Source organism: Chlamydotis macqueenii, chromosome 9, assembly GCF_036417535.1.
Source record: "Chlamydotis macqueenii isolate bChlMac1 chromosome 9, bChlMac1.mat, whole genome shotgun sequence".
In the NCBI taxonomy this organism is placed as follows: domain Eukaryota; kingdom Metazoa; phylum Chordata; class Aves; order Otidiformes; family Otididae; genus Chlamydotis; species Chlamydotis macqueenii.
Window position 1 is genome coordinate 228493 of NC_141564.1, and position 14686 is coordinate 243178.

The following is a 14686-nucleotide window of genomic DNA, read 5'->3' on the forward strand; positions in this document are numbered from 1 at the left end:
TGTATTTCAAGTTTGTTGTAATTTATTTGTGAGTTATTCTCAAGCAATGTTACAAAACATTTTAATGTTCTGATAAGAAAATAAAATTTAAATAAAAATACATTCAACAATACATAATACAAATTAAAACTAATGATAATTTACAATCCTAACAGAACTAATTACTGAATAACAATCTTTCTAGACTAATCAAAATGAAGGCAATTTTTATTATTAATCATCCTACTTGTACCTAATTAAGTTCTAGAACATCTACTGCATTTTAAAACATTAAAAAATGTGAAATCAAATCTTAATGGTCACAAATATTCAATGGCCTTTTTTTTCCAAGATAATTCCAGTACCAAAGCAAAAAAAGTGCATCTTAAAAAAAAATGTTGCAAGAGTGTACAATTTAATTTTTCATATATTTGACTTTGAAAACAACAGAAAATGGCTCCAAGGAACAGACGCTTTGCCTCAGGGTTAATCCATATACAGCAAAACCTAACTTTGACACTCAACCACATTCAACTTTCTTTAATGGCAGCTTTTTATTAATGGCAATTAATCAGACCCACTTTACCTTGGCAAAACACATTTCTTGGCATTACTGTATTCCCCTCCCTTCCCAGTCCCAGTTTAAAATGTTGGCAAATCCAAGTCCCTTAGAATACATCAAATGTGTAAAAAAGGAAAAGGCAAAACCAGCTGAGGTGATTCAACAACTGTGGTGTTGCAGACACTAGTACAGAATCTCAGATATTCTAAAATAGTTTGTCTGGTATGAAACCGAAAAGTTATTCTAACAGGTTACATTCATTCCAAAGGACATTTCTGTCCTGTCTTGCCAACTTGCCTCTGTTACAGAAAGCCTCCCTACAACAGTACAATAAACGTACGGTAATTTCAGCAGCTTACAGTTTGAAGCATTGTGGATTTCTATACTATTTGTAAGTTACATTCCCAATTAATTTGGCTAAATCATGATTGTAAAAAAACCAAAACAAAACAAAACTTCAAAAAAACCAAACCAAAACAAAAAAGAACCACCACAAAAAAAAAAAACTCCCACCAAAACACACGACAAACCAAACCCCCAAAAACACCCAACAAAACAACAACAGACCCCATCGCAAAGGCTCCAAAAAGTACCACATATAGTTATTATTAAAAATAATATTCCGAGCAGTACCATTGTAAATAATACTGATGAAGCAAAGTTGCCACAGTAATACTTTTGCTTCTTCCTGGTTATATATACATGTAAGTTCTTTCAGCATAAATTTAACTTCTCAGATGAAGTGAGCAAAAATTAAAGTCATGAATGCCAGTTTAAAATTGTGTTAAGTGGCAAATACGAATTCATATAACTAAAGATATAAAAATATTCACTGAAGCATTGCTTAAAGACAAAACAATACTGATCATTCAACTGATCATAACGAGCAGATACTATAAAGTATCTAAAAATAATCTGGGATAGTCCAGATGTCTAAAGTGCTTTGAGTTATTATAATAGAGATTATTTATTAGATTTGTAGTCAAAAGGTGAGCTGGACCTAGTTATTACTTTTTATTAAAAAAAAAGAAATAAAATAATATGTGGGATGATATAAATTGATCAGTACTTAACCACAATCTGTTCACATTTAAATTTTTCTATCTTTAGGCAAACTTATTTGAAAAGAATATTGCTACCCTGGATTTCTTTTTAGATTAAGAAAAAAATACGTACCTTAAAAAATCCTAAAGAAAAGCGATAGTGGTCTAATGTCACTCCATATATTACTCACCCTAAATGTAAACAAGAAGTACAACATAAGTTCCCTGATTTCTTCTTCTTTAGTACTTACAAACATAACTAACACTGGTATCTGCTGTCCAGATTATTTGCAGCATACTGCATCATTTTGTAAGGCTTCACCTGTAGATGAATCAAGTCCTGACAACACCTAATACAAAAAAGTCAAATGAATCGAGTGTGAAGCTTCAGATCTTTTCCATATCATAGTATCTTGGGATTTCTATTTCAAGATCCATAACAGCAGGGCAGGCACTCAATGGTAAACTCACAGAAGTTTGCAGTGTATGTATTGAGAGATGTAATCCAATCAAATGCCGTGTGGATTTTCTTCCATTAAAAAGCTTATTTGTTTAGAAAGTTCTTTCCAATAAGACAACAATGGCAAAACAACAGTTAGATTTATTCACACCTGTTACTTCAAGAACCTGGAACTTCAAGTTCTTCAGCAAAATGAGAATAAACCTTAAGACTAGATTTTGAAGTAGATACTTTCTATTAAATATTAAATAGATTGTCAACACAACTAGCATTTATGTTCATTCTTAAATAATTTGTAAAAATGCTTATAATGAATTTAAAAAAAACAACAAAACAAAAAACCAAAACACCCAAGAACATTTCCAGCTTCTTTTTTTATCCAAGTGTGCCATAGTTTGTTTTGGTTAGGAAACTTTTCCAACAATTGGATTTTCTCTGGGGAAAAAAAGAAAGTTACATGTAAATATTTTTAATGTTAACATTTCTCATAATACAATTTTAGTTTATTAAAGAAATTTTTTTTTTTTTTGCATAATTTCTACCGCTAGTGAAACTTCATGGTTTGTGGAAAACCTCACATACTTTCCTGTGAGGCCTGTAAATCAAAGTCAATTTTTCTAAACAGCTTGGGTCAAATACTAAACTAGGCAAACCAAACTGGGATTTGAGCATTCTTTTTTTCCAGTGAATTAAGCCTCATTGATGCAAAGAAGAAATCAGAAAACTCACTAGTGGTGTTCCATAGATACCAGCTAGGATTGAAGAGAATTGAAAGAATCTGCTCTGGAACAACAATGTACTCTAAAGAACAGATTTTTTTAACTTCACCAGAAATACTATTTATCATTGAATATGGCAAGTGAATTACAAACAGTAAATCTACTGCATGAAAGATATGTTTCTGCAGTGTAATTTTTACAGTTTTATATAACTTCATATTTTAATAATTTTTAAACTGAAACTTGAAGTTTTGAAAAAAATATAAGGTAGGCAGACAGAGATAAATTTTGTGTGCACTCCAGATCTTAAGTTGCGAGGAAACAACAGTTATTGCACTCGCTTATGGGAATCTCAACTGTCTAACAGCTGGTAAAAAACTGCATTACTACAAATGATGTACCTTATTTTCTCCATGTCTTTGTTTTGCCTAAATCTACCTTCAGCTTAATTATCTCTACTTCAGCAAGCCTGGCCTTGTTCTACGATTTTTTTTTTTTTAATACACATTTATGCATGTCAAAATTACACAAGATACTTACTCACTACCATATTTAGCACTAGATGATCTCTTTTTCCGGTATTTTTCATGCGATTCATTCAGCTTTTCTACTATATCTGTTATCTGTTTAAGTGTATGAAAAGTTGCTACAGAATCTTCAATTGTGAAGTTAGAATAATCATCTGGTTCTTTCCGTGGACCTTGGTAGACAGCTATACTTCCACAAGCCTCTACAAAAATTACCACAATTACCCCAATTAGAATTTCAATAATTAACAAACAGATCTAACTCTTACGTAAATGGCGATTCTGAAATTCTGAAACCTAAAGTTACTCTAGCTTATACGTAAAATGGATTTAGACAACAGCAGGAGACAGTATCAACTAGACATATTTACAGTACTGAGTCTTATTCTCTGCTGCTTGCTGTCAGCATCTTGAGAATCCAGTTCTCTCCTGCTCACATTCACAGAAGATCAATACTTTCTTGCAACTCAACCATGTTCAGTAGAATTCACTCCACAGTCAGTAAAAGGAGAGCAAAGCCAGAAGAGTAACCAGCTATAGTTGCAGTCTCACTGTTTAGACTACTAAAAATATTTCATATATGCAAATTCAAATAGAACAATGTGCATGCCTGATGTCTACTGTAAAGAAATTACTGAAAAGTGTCTGATACCAGAGGACTAAGAATAGAAAAATATAATCTGTGTCTCTACTCTCTGTTATTTTCAGGTAAATTGTTAAGACATCAAACTGATGTTACGGGCCTAAAGAATTAGAGCTGAATAATACAGTATAATTCTTCTGAATTATTTGAGTACCTTCCAACTTCTGCAGTTTAGACATGTTGATAGTGAAAAGTGAGTAAATTCTTTCTGTCTCTCTGTCTCCATCAATCTCAATTTGAGTATCAGCAGGAACATCTCTAAAACGTGAAAAAAAAAGAGACGGGTCATCAATGGAAGTCATTCTTGAAGGGTTTGAAAGCAAGTAAAAACTGATTCTGTTTCAATATACTTAGCCATTTAATATGTCTATCACTCACTGACAGCTTCACAATTGCTACACAAAATGTTGCATTCATTTCAAGTGTTCTGTAGAAACAGGCATATACAGTTTTCAGGGCAATGAATACAGCAATACTAGAAATTGCTTTTTCCAAGAGAATTTATTACTCAGTATGTCAAAAGAAAAATATTTCAAAAATATCGAAGTAAGGTTGATTGATATTAAATCACGATTAAACTCTTCTTTTAAAATCTACTATACTTGAAAGGCAATCAGAAGAGAGGGAGAAGATACATTCCTAAACCAGAACAGTTAAGAAAATGGAAAGACAAAAACAACAAAAAGTTACTTAGTAACAGGAATCTTTTGACCTGTTGAGAAATCTACTATAAGAATGAACTGAATAACATGGAAAAAATATTACATATATTTTCAGAGTGTTATTTTGCAGGACTTATACTGAATTTTAGAGGACTGAGAACTTTAGCTTGTAATTTATGCAACCTATCCTGTTACGGATAAATTTATTTTTTTTAAAAAAAAAAAGATCAGAACATTTATTTGTTTTCAGAAATCAGCAGCTTAAAGAAAGGCATTAATGCACTGTAGGATGTTATTAATTTTCCTGAAATACCTACAAAACCCAAATGATTTATCAGAATCTACATCTCAGATTATTTAGCTGATTTTCTTAGCACACAGTGTTATAAAAATACGTGAGGTTAAAATTAAAAAGTGAGCATGCAAAACAAGATCATATAATTAGGGAAAGAGACAGACTTCCAGGCTGAGCCCTTTGCAGCAAAGTACTTCAATTATTTCATGACCTAGGTGTTTTGTATTTCTGCTGTCAGCTTGGCACCTGAATAAGCCATTAAATCTATTATTCTGTGTGGAAAGAAATCAGTCATTCAATAACTGATTTACATGCTGAATTGGCTACCCTCATTTCATATGGCAGCTGATAAAGTAATAGACTTCGTAAAATCCAGCACTTCAGGCCTTATTAGTAAGGCATGTTTTTAGTAGCCTAACTTGCTAAAGTAGATAGGGAAAGCCTTGCCTTCAGATTTTCAAGTTGTATACTGAATCATACATTATTTGTCTAACAAAGCATATGTATTTTCATTTGAGAAGCAACTTACGCAGTGCAACGAGCACAGCCCACTGTGCTCTCTATTGTAGCCTTGCAACAAAGCCAGTTTCCGTTGAGAAAAGCAGAAGGATGGTAAAAACTAAGCCTCTTCTGGTTGCATCTCGTTACCCGGCAAAGAGCTTCTATCCACTCACTAGCTTCTACACAGTTATTTGCTTGGATATAGAGTGGCTTTTCTCCATGTAGTACTTGAAACATCTGTAGAAGGAACACAACATTATTCTGCTCAGTAAACCAATTCACTTCTAACCTCTAATTTTACTACACAGTCATATTTAGGAGGAAAAAAAACCCAGCCAAAACCGCTCCCTGCGTTCCACCTACACCACGTCCTCATCCAAAAAAGAATCCTTGAAGAATCAGAACATGATGCATTTTCTGTCCTTTTCATTCACAGATCTTTAAATGTGACCTCAGACTTCTGAGAGTAACACAAGATTCCCAGAAGTCTCTCCTTTAGCCATCCCCAGCTTAAGTACGTACTTTTATCACTGCCTCAGAATTTTGGACTGAAATAACAACAGGAATACCGATGTGTCACAGGTCCAGAATGAGGCTGTGAGCACAGACAACCATTTCGGCTGATGAAGGTATTGTAAGAAGTTCTCATCAAAAGGAATAAACGTAAGTTTGGTAATACTACATAATATAATACATACTCCTAATACCTTACATAAAAGTACTTTGTAATAAGGTCACAGCAGTTTTAACCTTCATTCCAGAAATTTGGAAAGGGAGGCAGAGGTCATAAAATCAGTCAGAAAAGTTGGTGCAGAGATCTAAACTCCAACATTAAGTTCCTTGTTCAGAGTACTTAGAAATACTGCATGCAGCTTTTTAATCACGATTCAAAAAAGATTTTTTGCTGAAGTCTTTAGCAATACGGTTTCAGTAACTCTATAAGCTAATTATAACCTTTTATTTAAAGAACATATCAAGAATTACATATAAACTATCTTTTGACTCACATTTTTCTTGTTGAAGGAGCTCTCATCAAGTTTCTCCACGGCAAGGATGTTTTTGATTGGAATAGTGAAAATTGGTTCTTTATCTGTAAAAAATTGTGAACCGATGAGTGAAGTGACTCTTTAAAAACTGTTTTATAACCTCAATGCACTGATACAGAAGGTTAAGTTCTCAAGATTTGGATTTTTATTATTGAGAAAACGTACATGAAATCAGAAACGTTTCGTAGTAAGGGTAAAAGGTAACTAAAACATACCCTATATACTTTAGGAAAAGAATCTATGCATTTTAGAAAGCACAAATCAGATGGAAACACTTAGAAAACAGTGAGAAAATAAAAATAATTGTAAACCAAACAATTTACCTTGCTGTTTGTGGTAACTGAATTCTCTACTTGTTAGACAGAACCATCGCTTCTTGAAATTCTTTTTACCAATCCGAGTCCTTCCCTGAGCTCTTTTGTACATTTCTCTGTGAAGACAGAATCAAATGAAATGCAACCATTAGTATTCTGAAGAACTTTCAAAACCATTGAGGTAATATACTGTTGTTCATCGTGCACCAAAATAAAAATCTACTTCACTGTAGATTAAAAAAAAAATCTAATAGTTTTTCAAACTAGATCCTCAGGATTACCTCCTAATATGGTGATCGTGTTCCATAAACAGGGAAGGAGTTCACAAAATATGCAATCCAGACTCTTGTTTTTAGCAGTAAATTTGATGTGGATACTTACTTACTCTGATCCAGAACTTGAAACTTTCCCAAAAGGGAGTAAGGCGTACCCCGCTAGAAGATTCTCTCTTTCCTGCCAGTTCCTAAATGTGAATGTACTTGGTCTTGTCTGGATCAGAAACTGAGTATAAATGAAGTGACACCGAACATGACTCAACAGCAAGGGCTGACACAAACTGTATTCAGTACACTTTACGCGTACTCACTGGCAACTATTTTTATTGAATCATTGAATCATAGAATCATAGAATCACATGGTTGGATGGGACCTATAAGATCATCTAGTCCAACCATCTTCCCACTACCATTGCTGCCACAGCTACTAAACCATATCCTGTAGCTTCTCATCAAGCCGCCTCTTGAACACTGCCAGGGACGGAGACTCCACCACCTCCCTGGGCAGGCCGTTCCAGTGCCTGACCACTCTTTGAGAGAAAAAGTTTTTCCTCACGTTCAATCTAAACCTCCTCTGGTACAACTTGTGGCCATTTCCTCGGGTCCTGCTTGTTGCCTGGAAGAAGAGGCCGAACCCCTGTTCATCACAACCTGCCTTCAGGAAGCTATAGAGTGCAATGAGAACTCCCCTGAGCCTCCTCTTCTCCAGACTAAACAATCTCAACTCTCTCAGCCGCTCCTCATAAGACTCGTGCTCCAGACCCCTCACCAGCTTTGTTGCCCTTCTCTGAACACGTTCCAGGGCTTCAATGTCTTTCTTGTAGTGAGGGGCCCAAAACTGAACACAATACTCGAGGTGCGGCCTCGAGTGGCAATAGCCATCAATTTATAATACAGATTAGCTTCCAAATGGCTATAATTGTTGATCCACTACAATTGTCTCATTAAAATACTAAATAGAAATTAAAGAGAGGTACATTTCTTCCTTGTTTGAAATTTGGATGCTTGTTCCACAGAAGAATCTTTACTTGCTATGAATCTGCTTCTCAGATAAATACATTTTTTTTTCCTCATAAATGTTGTTTGAAATAAATTATCAGCTATTCTTGATCAACACAAAAAATGACAGCTCATTTCCTAGAAAGAGATTTTCACTTCAATTTTTATAGAAGTCTTCTATCATTTATTGCTGAGTAGTCCAGTGCCAGGTTAATTTTTTCTCCTACTTGTAGCAGAACATTTAGCTGGCTGGGCTTAAACAGAATGCAAAGTAATTCTAAATTAAATTAGAATGTTCTTTTAAAACACACTTTCACAATCCTCAATAAGCCATCATAGAGCACACACTGAATTGTAACAAAAATGCAGACAGGCTTTAATAGGTTTTAAGCCGCTTTCAACTCTTTTTTTCCAAAGTATTTAAAAGATGAGTTATGAAGGTTTACAGCTGTTGGTTTAAACAAATTCTGCAAACTAACACAGAATTATCACAAGTTACAAGTATCATTTCTACAGTATATCAAATATTTTAATGAGTATTAATCTGATGTCAGCATTAATGAAAAAACAGTAAAGTCAATTATGTTTTGCCCAATATAGATTCAAGGTATATTTACCCTTCTTTTAGATGTATTGGCTCACTCAGACCACTGGGCTCTTTACTTTCAGTAGAGGAAACATCATCTAGGAACTTAAGGAAAAATAGACAGGGAATATATACTATTCATAAACACAGAGCCAAAAGCTCTTTTGAAAATATATATGTACAGTTTCTCCTGGAATAGCACAACTACTTCATACAACAGACGGAATTAAAATATATTGCAGAGACTTGGGATGTAACAAGGGATGCCCATAAGCCACGCAAGATTTCTTTAAACAGTTCCTGAACGGCAGATCTAATGAAAAATCTACACTACCTTTTAACCTTTTTTCTCAAAAAAACCAAACCAAACCAAAAACCAAACCAACAAAAAACAACAAAACACCTGCTCCCGCCCCCCCCAAAGAAAACACCACACCTAAATTAGCTTAGTCCACTACGTATATCTGTTATGTATTCGACTATGTGGATTTTGTTGGGTTTTTGTTTTTTTTTTTTTAATGTCTGAAGTGGACGACAATTTTTTATTTTCTCCCTAGTAGAAAACTGACCAATAACACAACCTTCCAACAATTAAGACTTATCAAACACATCAGCCATAAAAAAAAAAAAAAAAAATCTAGTTGAAAGGTACCTTTTTAACTGATTCAGTAAAGTTTTCTTCTTGAAATGTTTTGAAAAACTCATACATAAATGTCTCCTTGAAACTTGACTGAAAAAAAAAGGTGTATCAACATAAATAAACTTTCAAAGAATGTTGTCTATGAAATAAGAATTTTAATAGCCTTACAAGTTTGCTTTTGGTCAGACTTCCCCAACTCCCCAAAGTCTGGATGGCTTTTGATATAAGAGTTAAAGTTCTAGAAGTCTGTGCATCCTAAAATAAAGACACAAAATTCAGAATTTTTTCACATTTCCAGGTAAAACATTGATTTAAAAATTAAAGTGTCACAAAAATTATTATATTACACAATGTAGTAAATCTTCATTCCTTTTCTTCTTTGCCCAAGAGAAGAAATACATACGCAGTACTGTCCTCTGTTAGTACTTGCACTTTGTGAATATACGTATATTTCATAAGCTACTGCACAGTGTTTAATATTTTACTCACTACCACCAGAATTTAATATTAGTACTTGGAAAAATATTTTTTCCTACAAAACATCTCAAACCCTTCAAATCCTGTAACTGTTACTACACATGTAATGCTTCTGAACTATTCAAAACTTAACACTAAACATAAAAAACTACTGCTGGACAAATGGTATAAATTTTCATCATATGAGTTGAACTTAAAACATTGTCTTTAAGGCTTTTGCTTAATTTGTTTGCTACCTCACTGCTTGCATTTTAGTACAGGATTATAACTACAGCCACAGAAAGGGGCCTTGCTGTTCCCTTTAAAATGTTTAATCCTCAAGTGATAAAATCCTGTAATCTTTTTACTCAAACTGGGTAACGTCAAAGGAATGAATTTGAGTAAGTAGAATTTTTTATTTTGAAAGCACAACACACATAAGGGGATAAAATAAGCTATTAAAGAAAACCAGAAGAGATTTTATACACATTCTGTATTTTATGTGAAAATAATACAGTATTTTTCCTTATCTCCATATTCCTCTCTTTAAAGATTTTTTTTTTTTTAAATGCATAACTACTCAACAGTTTGAAAACGGAATATTTAGTAACCTACTGCAGCTGGTGGACTCCAAAATTAAATACGTAGACCAATTAGTGGATAACTGTACAATCTCTGTTTAAGACACAAATGGAAATGTTTTTTTAAAGTAAAAGTGACATCTGCATGCTTAACTTCCTTGATGGAAGGAACCAATGCAGTTTAGGCACATGCCTTAAAGAGCCCTCAGTCATGTTGCCATTCTAAAAAAGAAGCACATTCCGAAAACGGCACAGCATCTTTCATATCAATAGCTCTTCTACATAATTTGAGAACACCTCATAAAGGCTGAGAAATTTGATGCTTAAAGAACTGCAAATGTCTTAGCTCCTTTAATGAGGTATAAAATTGAAAACTCAGCCTAGAGACATTTAGTAATCTTATTTCCCAGTTACAGACACACTGAAAGTAACTTATGCCTTCCCAGATAAACAGATCTCACAGTTAAGAATAAAACAGAGCAAAGCTTCACAAAACTTACTGGATGGTGAGGTCGTAAATGAAAAGTATGAGGTGAGACTACGGCTACAGCAAAGAAACGAAGAAACACAAAGCTGCTCACTGCAGAATACTGTACATGAGGGTCATCTGCAGAGAAAAACCATGAAATGTAACATGCACTAAACTTAACAGGAAACAATGAAGACATTCAACATAAAAATCCTTAAGAAGATAACATCAAAGAAGACATTTACATTTTAAAACAGAATAGAAAAAAAAAGATCAATGAAATGCATGAAATGAGAAAGGTGATCACGTTAAGAAGTGTTCTATTTATAATGGAGGGTTTATTTCTCTGAAAAGAAGTTCTGTTCTCATAGAGCTGGCTCATCAGCTCCACTACTAGGAACGATGAGATTATTGCACGTGTCTACGTACACAGTGTTGATAAGGTATGGCTGTACGCATGTTGAAACAAAAGAGAAAATACCGTAGCGGTTGCCTTTAAACACTAGGGCTATTAGGTTTATTCACCTGTAAAGTTAATCACTGATCAACTCAAATACATTAATACTGCACAACAAGCACAGTCAACACATACAAACAACTTTAACTCCAATTCTGAGTTGCATTATATAACCATGGTGTTATATAACTTTGATGCTGAAAACAAGGATGTTCTCATTTAGTATTTTGGGTATATTTACATCTTTATACTGGAAAATATAGTGGGAACACGTCCTTACTCTAAAGACCACTTCAATCTCACCTGTCTGGGAAGTGAACTATTCTGAAAGAACTGTCTTAGCGAGAGGAATTTATGGTGTCACTTCCAGCGACAAACATGAATCAGAGAAAGGCTCCAGATTCTGAGAAGTATGTTCTTCATTTGTAGCTTATTATATGACATTTCAGATTTTAATTCACTGAAGTTTAAGAGTATTTCAGACCCACCACGTTATTTCTATATGAAAACCATTCTGAAAGAATAAAACTGTTCTAATATTGGTCACATTACAAACACATCAAATATTTCACATTATCCATCCTCCTCAAAACTACCTATAAGTAGTAAAGCTATGGCAGTAGTAAAGTTAACTTCATGTAAGTTATGGATGTGCTGGTCATAGTTACCATAGCTACAGTTCATGTAGTAAAGATGCATACACCAAATTTATTTTCAAGGTTACATGTTGCTTCTTTAGAAGCAATAAACAGATCAGCTCTTCCAAATTTTACCAATCTTTCAACTAAATCACTTCCTCTATTACTTGGGCTTTTCTTCTATTATCTCATACTGAATTCCTATTTGCTGCTGTCTTGCAGTGTTTCTGACCTGCTACATTTTGGTATCAGAAAATACAAAATTCTTGCTGATTGACCACAAGGCTTTACGATAACTTACAGACTGACAGAAACACAAATGCCTTATTGTCAAGGTAAGAAGTTCAGGGAGCAGCTTTGGACAAGGCAAGAATTTTAACAATCCCCATGAAGTAACTGCAGAAGTTAAGTATTTCACTCTGAACATCATTTTCAGAAGTTTTTAGAGAACACTTACTTGGAAATCTTTTGGCAGCCAGATGCCTCAAAGAATAAAAAACATCACACATTAGGGTAGGACAACTTATACTTGAGCGCACAATTTCACGGAATACTTTGTCTACATAATAGCGTAGATTTTCCTGCAATTACAAAAAAAGGTATTTTTTCAGACCATTAACATTTGCATTTGTATGGCTTTTTTCCTGAATGCAAACATAACACTAGAATTTCTTTTTTCAAAACACTGCCTGACTATTCAACTACATATTTTAGTACAGTGCATGTTTTAAAAGCTTCATAATATTTATACGGGATTACTAGTGTTAAAACATAGTTTAATGATATTCACTTACAGTAAAGCATATAAGCAGTGTCTGGCAATATACAACTATCTATCAAAATCCATTTTTGTAATTTGACAGTATGTTACAAGGAAGGGGCACTTTGTGGCAGCAACTATTGCCTTAAATATCATCCTCTGGTAACAGGCAAGGGGCAAGCAAAACTTCAATGAAAAGTGTTAAAGCAGTCCTAATTAGGTACTTCATCATCCAGATGCTGAGTACAGAACATCAGGAATCACACCACTCAACAAATTGGTAAGGAAGACTAATCCTCCTTTTATAGGTTCGCCTCCCTGTCCCATTTCCCATTGACTTTTCCTTTGCTGTTTTCATAAACGGGGTAAGAAAATACAACTTTTTCTTTGGTTACTCTAGAATCGGAGAATTACGCCGCTACTGCTTCCATTACACAGAGCTGCTTTTTAAACTATTTTTCTATAAAAATTTGAGAAACTTTAAATTAGGAAAAATAGATTAGGAAACTCACCATATTACTTTCTACATTATCCCCTTCTCTTAATTTGATGGGATCTATTTCACAAGGTTTAGGAGACTCACATATCTGAAACAAACAAAACTATAGCAGTTCAATTTTTCAGACAGAAAGCATGGAAATGCACCTATTTAAAACCAGATTCTGTCCTAGATTTAGGGGTGAAACTCTAAATAGGTTCAAACTATCCATAACAGCATGGAATAATCATCCTCATTTTTGCGTGTGCCAATTACATAAATAATTGTGTGGGTAAATTCTGCAATGTGTTAAAGGCTGGAGCAACTGTCATCAACTGTTTACTTTCAAGTACCTGGAACATAAACAACAAAGAGCAGCTCCTCCCACTAACAACCAATTATTGCTCAATTTAACTTTCCTCTAGAATTCCCCCTCCTGAGCCATTACTACCACACAGGGAGCTGTATCCTGTGTGCTGAAAAAAGCTTCAGTAGGATAACCTACCTCATCAATAACAGGTTTCAAAGTAACCTTTAGGTAGTGCTTCCCCACTATTTTCATCATTTCGTCTACACATCGAGTTGCTAATGAGTTGCCTCTGAAGATCGTGTTTGCTTCTCTGTAAGAAAATAATTTATTTTATCGGAACAGGAGAAAAAAGAAGCTCAGATACAAAATCCAATTAACACATTATCTTGCTATTAAATAATTAATTTTTTGAAAACATTTTTTCATATGTTTCAGTCAGGAATTCCAGAACCCAGATACTCAGCTTGCAGTGGCACTCAGGAACAGAAAGAGAATAAACAAGAACATAATTACAGCTATTATCAAAACCAGAAACAGAAATAAAACTGTAAGAAAAAGCCTAAGAAACTTCAGATAAAAGAAGTTATAAGCCAGTGCTGGATCTGAGAAAGAATAATTGGAGAAAATTAAAAAATAATGAAGACTTGTACCTCACTGATAAACAATTCTTTCTCCAGTTGTCCTGGTGAAAAAAAATCTTAGAGCTACAATAAATAGGATACTGCTGCACTACACCGATAAATTCAGACACTAATCAAAACACGCTTCATCTAGGGTTACGTTTTTTAGTCATTATAGCTGTTGAAGAAAACTGAGAGCCAGCTGTGCAAAGTAAATCTAATCCGAGAGATTTAGTTTAATCTTTCTTTGTTACAGTTCAATTGTAACGGAAAGGAATGTTGTGTACTAAAATGCAGTTTAGAAAATTATTTTCCATGAGTCACCTCTTTCCACACAGTTAAATTGTCTCACCTTATTTAAACCTGAAGTCAGCTAGCTTTGAAATGAACCATCCTGACATGACTTGGCACCTCAGTGGCCACTACTCCGGTCTACAAAACTTCTCTCCTAACCATAGAGTTTCAAACTGACATATACTCCTACTTGGAAAAACTCCTGTGCTTGCTACTTTCAAGGCATGCAGGAGGACACATACTTACTTACAAGCCGTCTTTGCAGAAGAAGAGTACCCTGCATTTAAGTCACATAACGAAGGAAACAGAATAAGATTCTTGGCAATTTTTAAAACGTTAAGTACCAATCTAATGACTAGTAAAATTGGAAGG

The 14686-nt window shown here is 34.2% G+C and overlaps 1 protein-coding gene across 3 annotated transcripts in view; it reads right to left on the minus strand.

Annotated features, from left to right (window-relative positions):
* RASA2 (RAS p21 protein activator 2) overlaps positions 1 to 14686 on the minus strand; it is a 53421-nt gene continuing 38735 nt past the window's right edge. For all 3 annotated transcript variants that reach the window (XM_086754421.1, XM_086754420.1, XM_086754422.1), the window contains 13 exons: positions 13596 to 13710; positions 13125 to 13199; positions 12310 to 12433; positions 10789 to 10895; positions 9420 to 9506; positions 9264 to 9341; positions 8643 to 8716; positions 6761 to 6867; positions 6399 to 6481; positions 5420 to 5628; positions 4088 to 4191; positions 3304 to 3493; positions 1 to 2479 (listed from right to left, as the gene is read on the minus strand). In XM_086754421.1, coding sequence (XP_086610547.1) covers positions 2449 to 2479; positions 3304 to 3493; positions 4088 to 4191; positions 5420 to 5628; positions 6399 to 6481; positions 6761 to 6867; positions 8643 to 8716; positions 9264 to 9341; positions 9420 to 9506; positions 10789 to 10895; positions 12310 to 12433; positions 13125 to 13199; positions 13596 to 13710 — 1384 coding nt within the window. In that variant the 3' untranslated portion in view covers positions 1 to 2448. The remainder of the gene's footprint in view (positions 2480 to 3303; positions 3494 to 4087; positions 4192 to 5419; positions 5629 to 6398; positions 6482 to 6760; positions 6868 to 8642; positions 8717 to 9263; positions 9342 to 9419; positions 9507 to 10788; positions 10896 to 12309; positions 12434 to 13124; positions 13200 to 13595; positions 13711 to 14686) is intronic.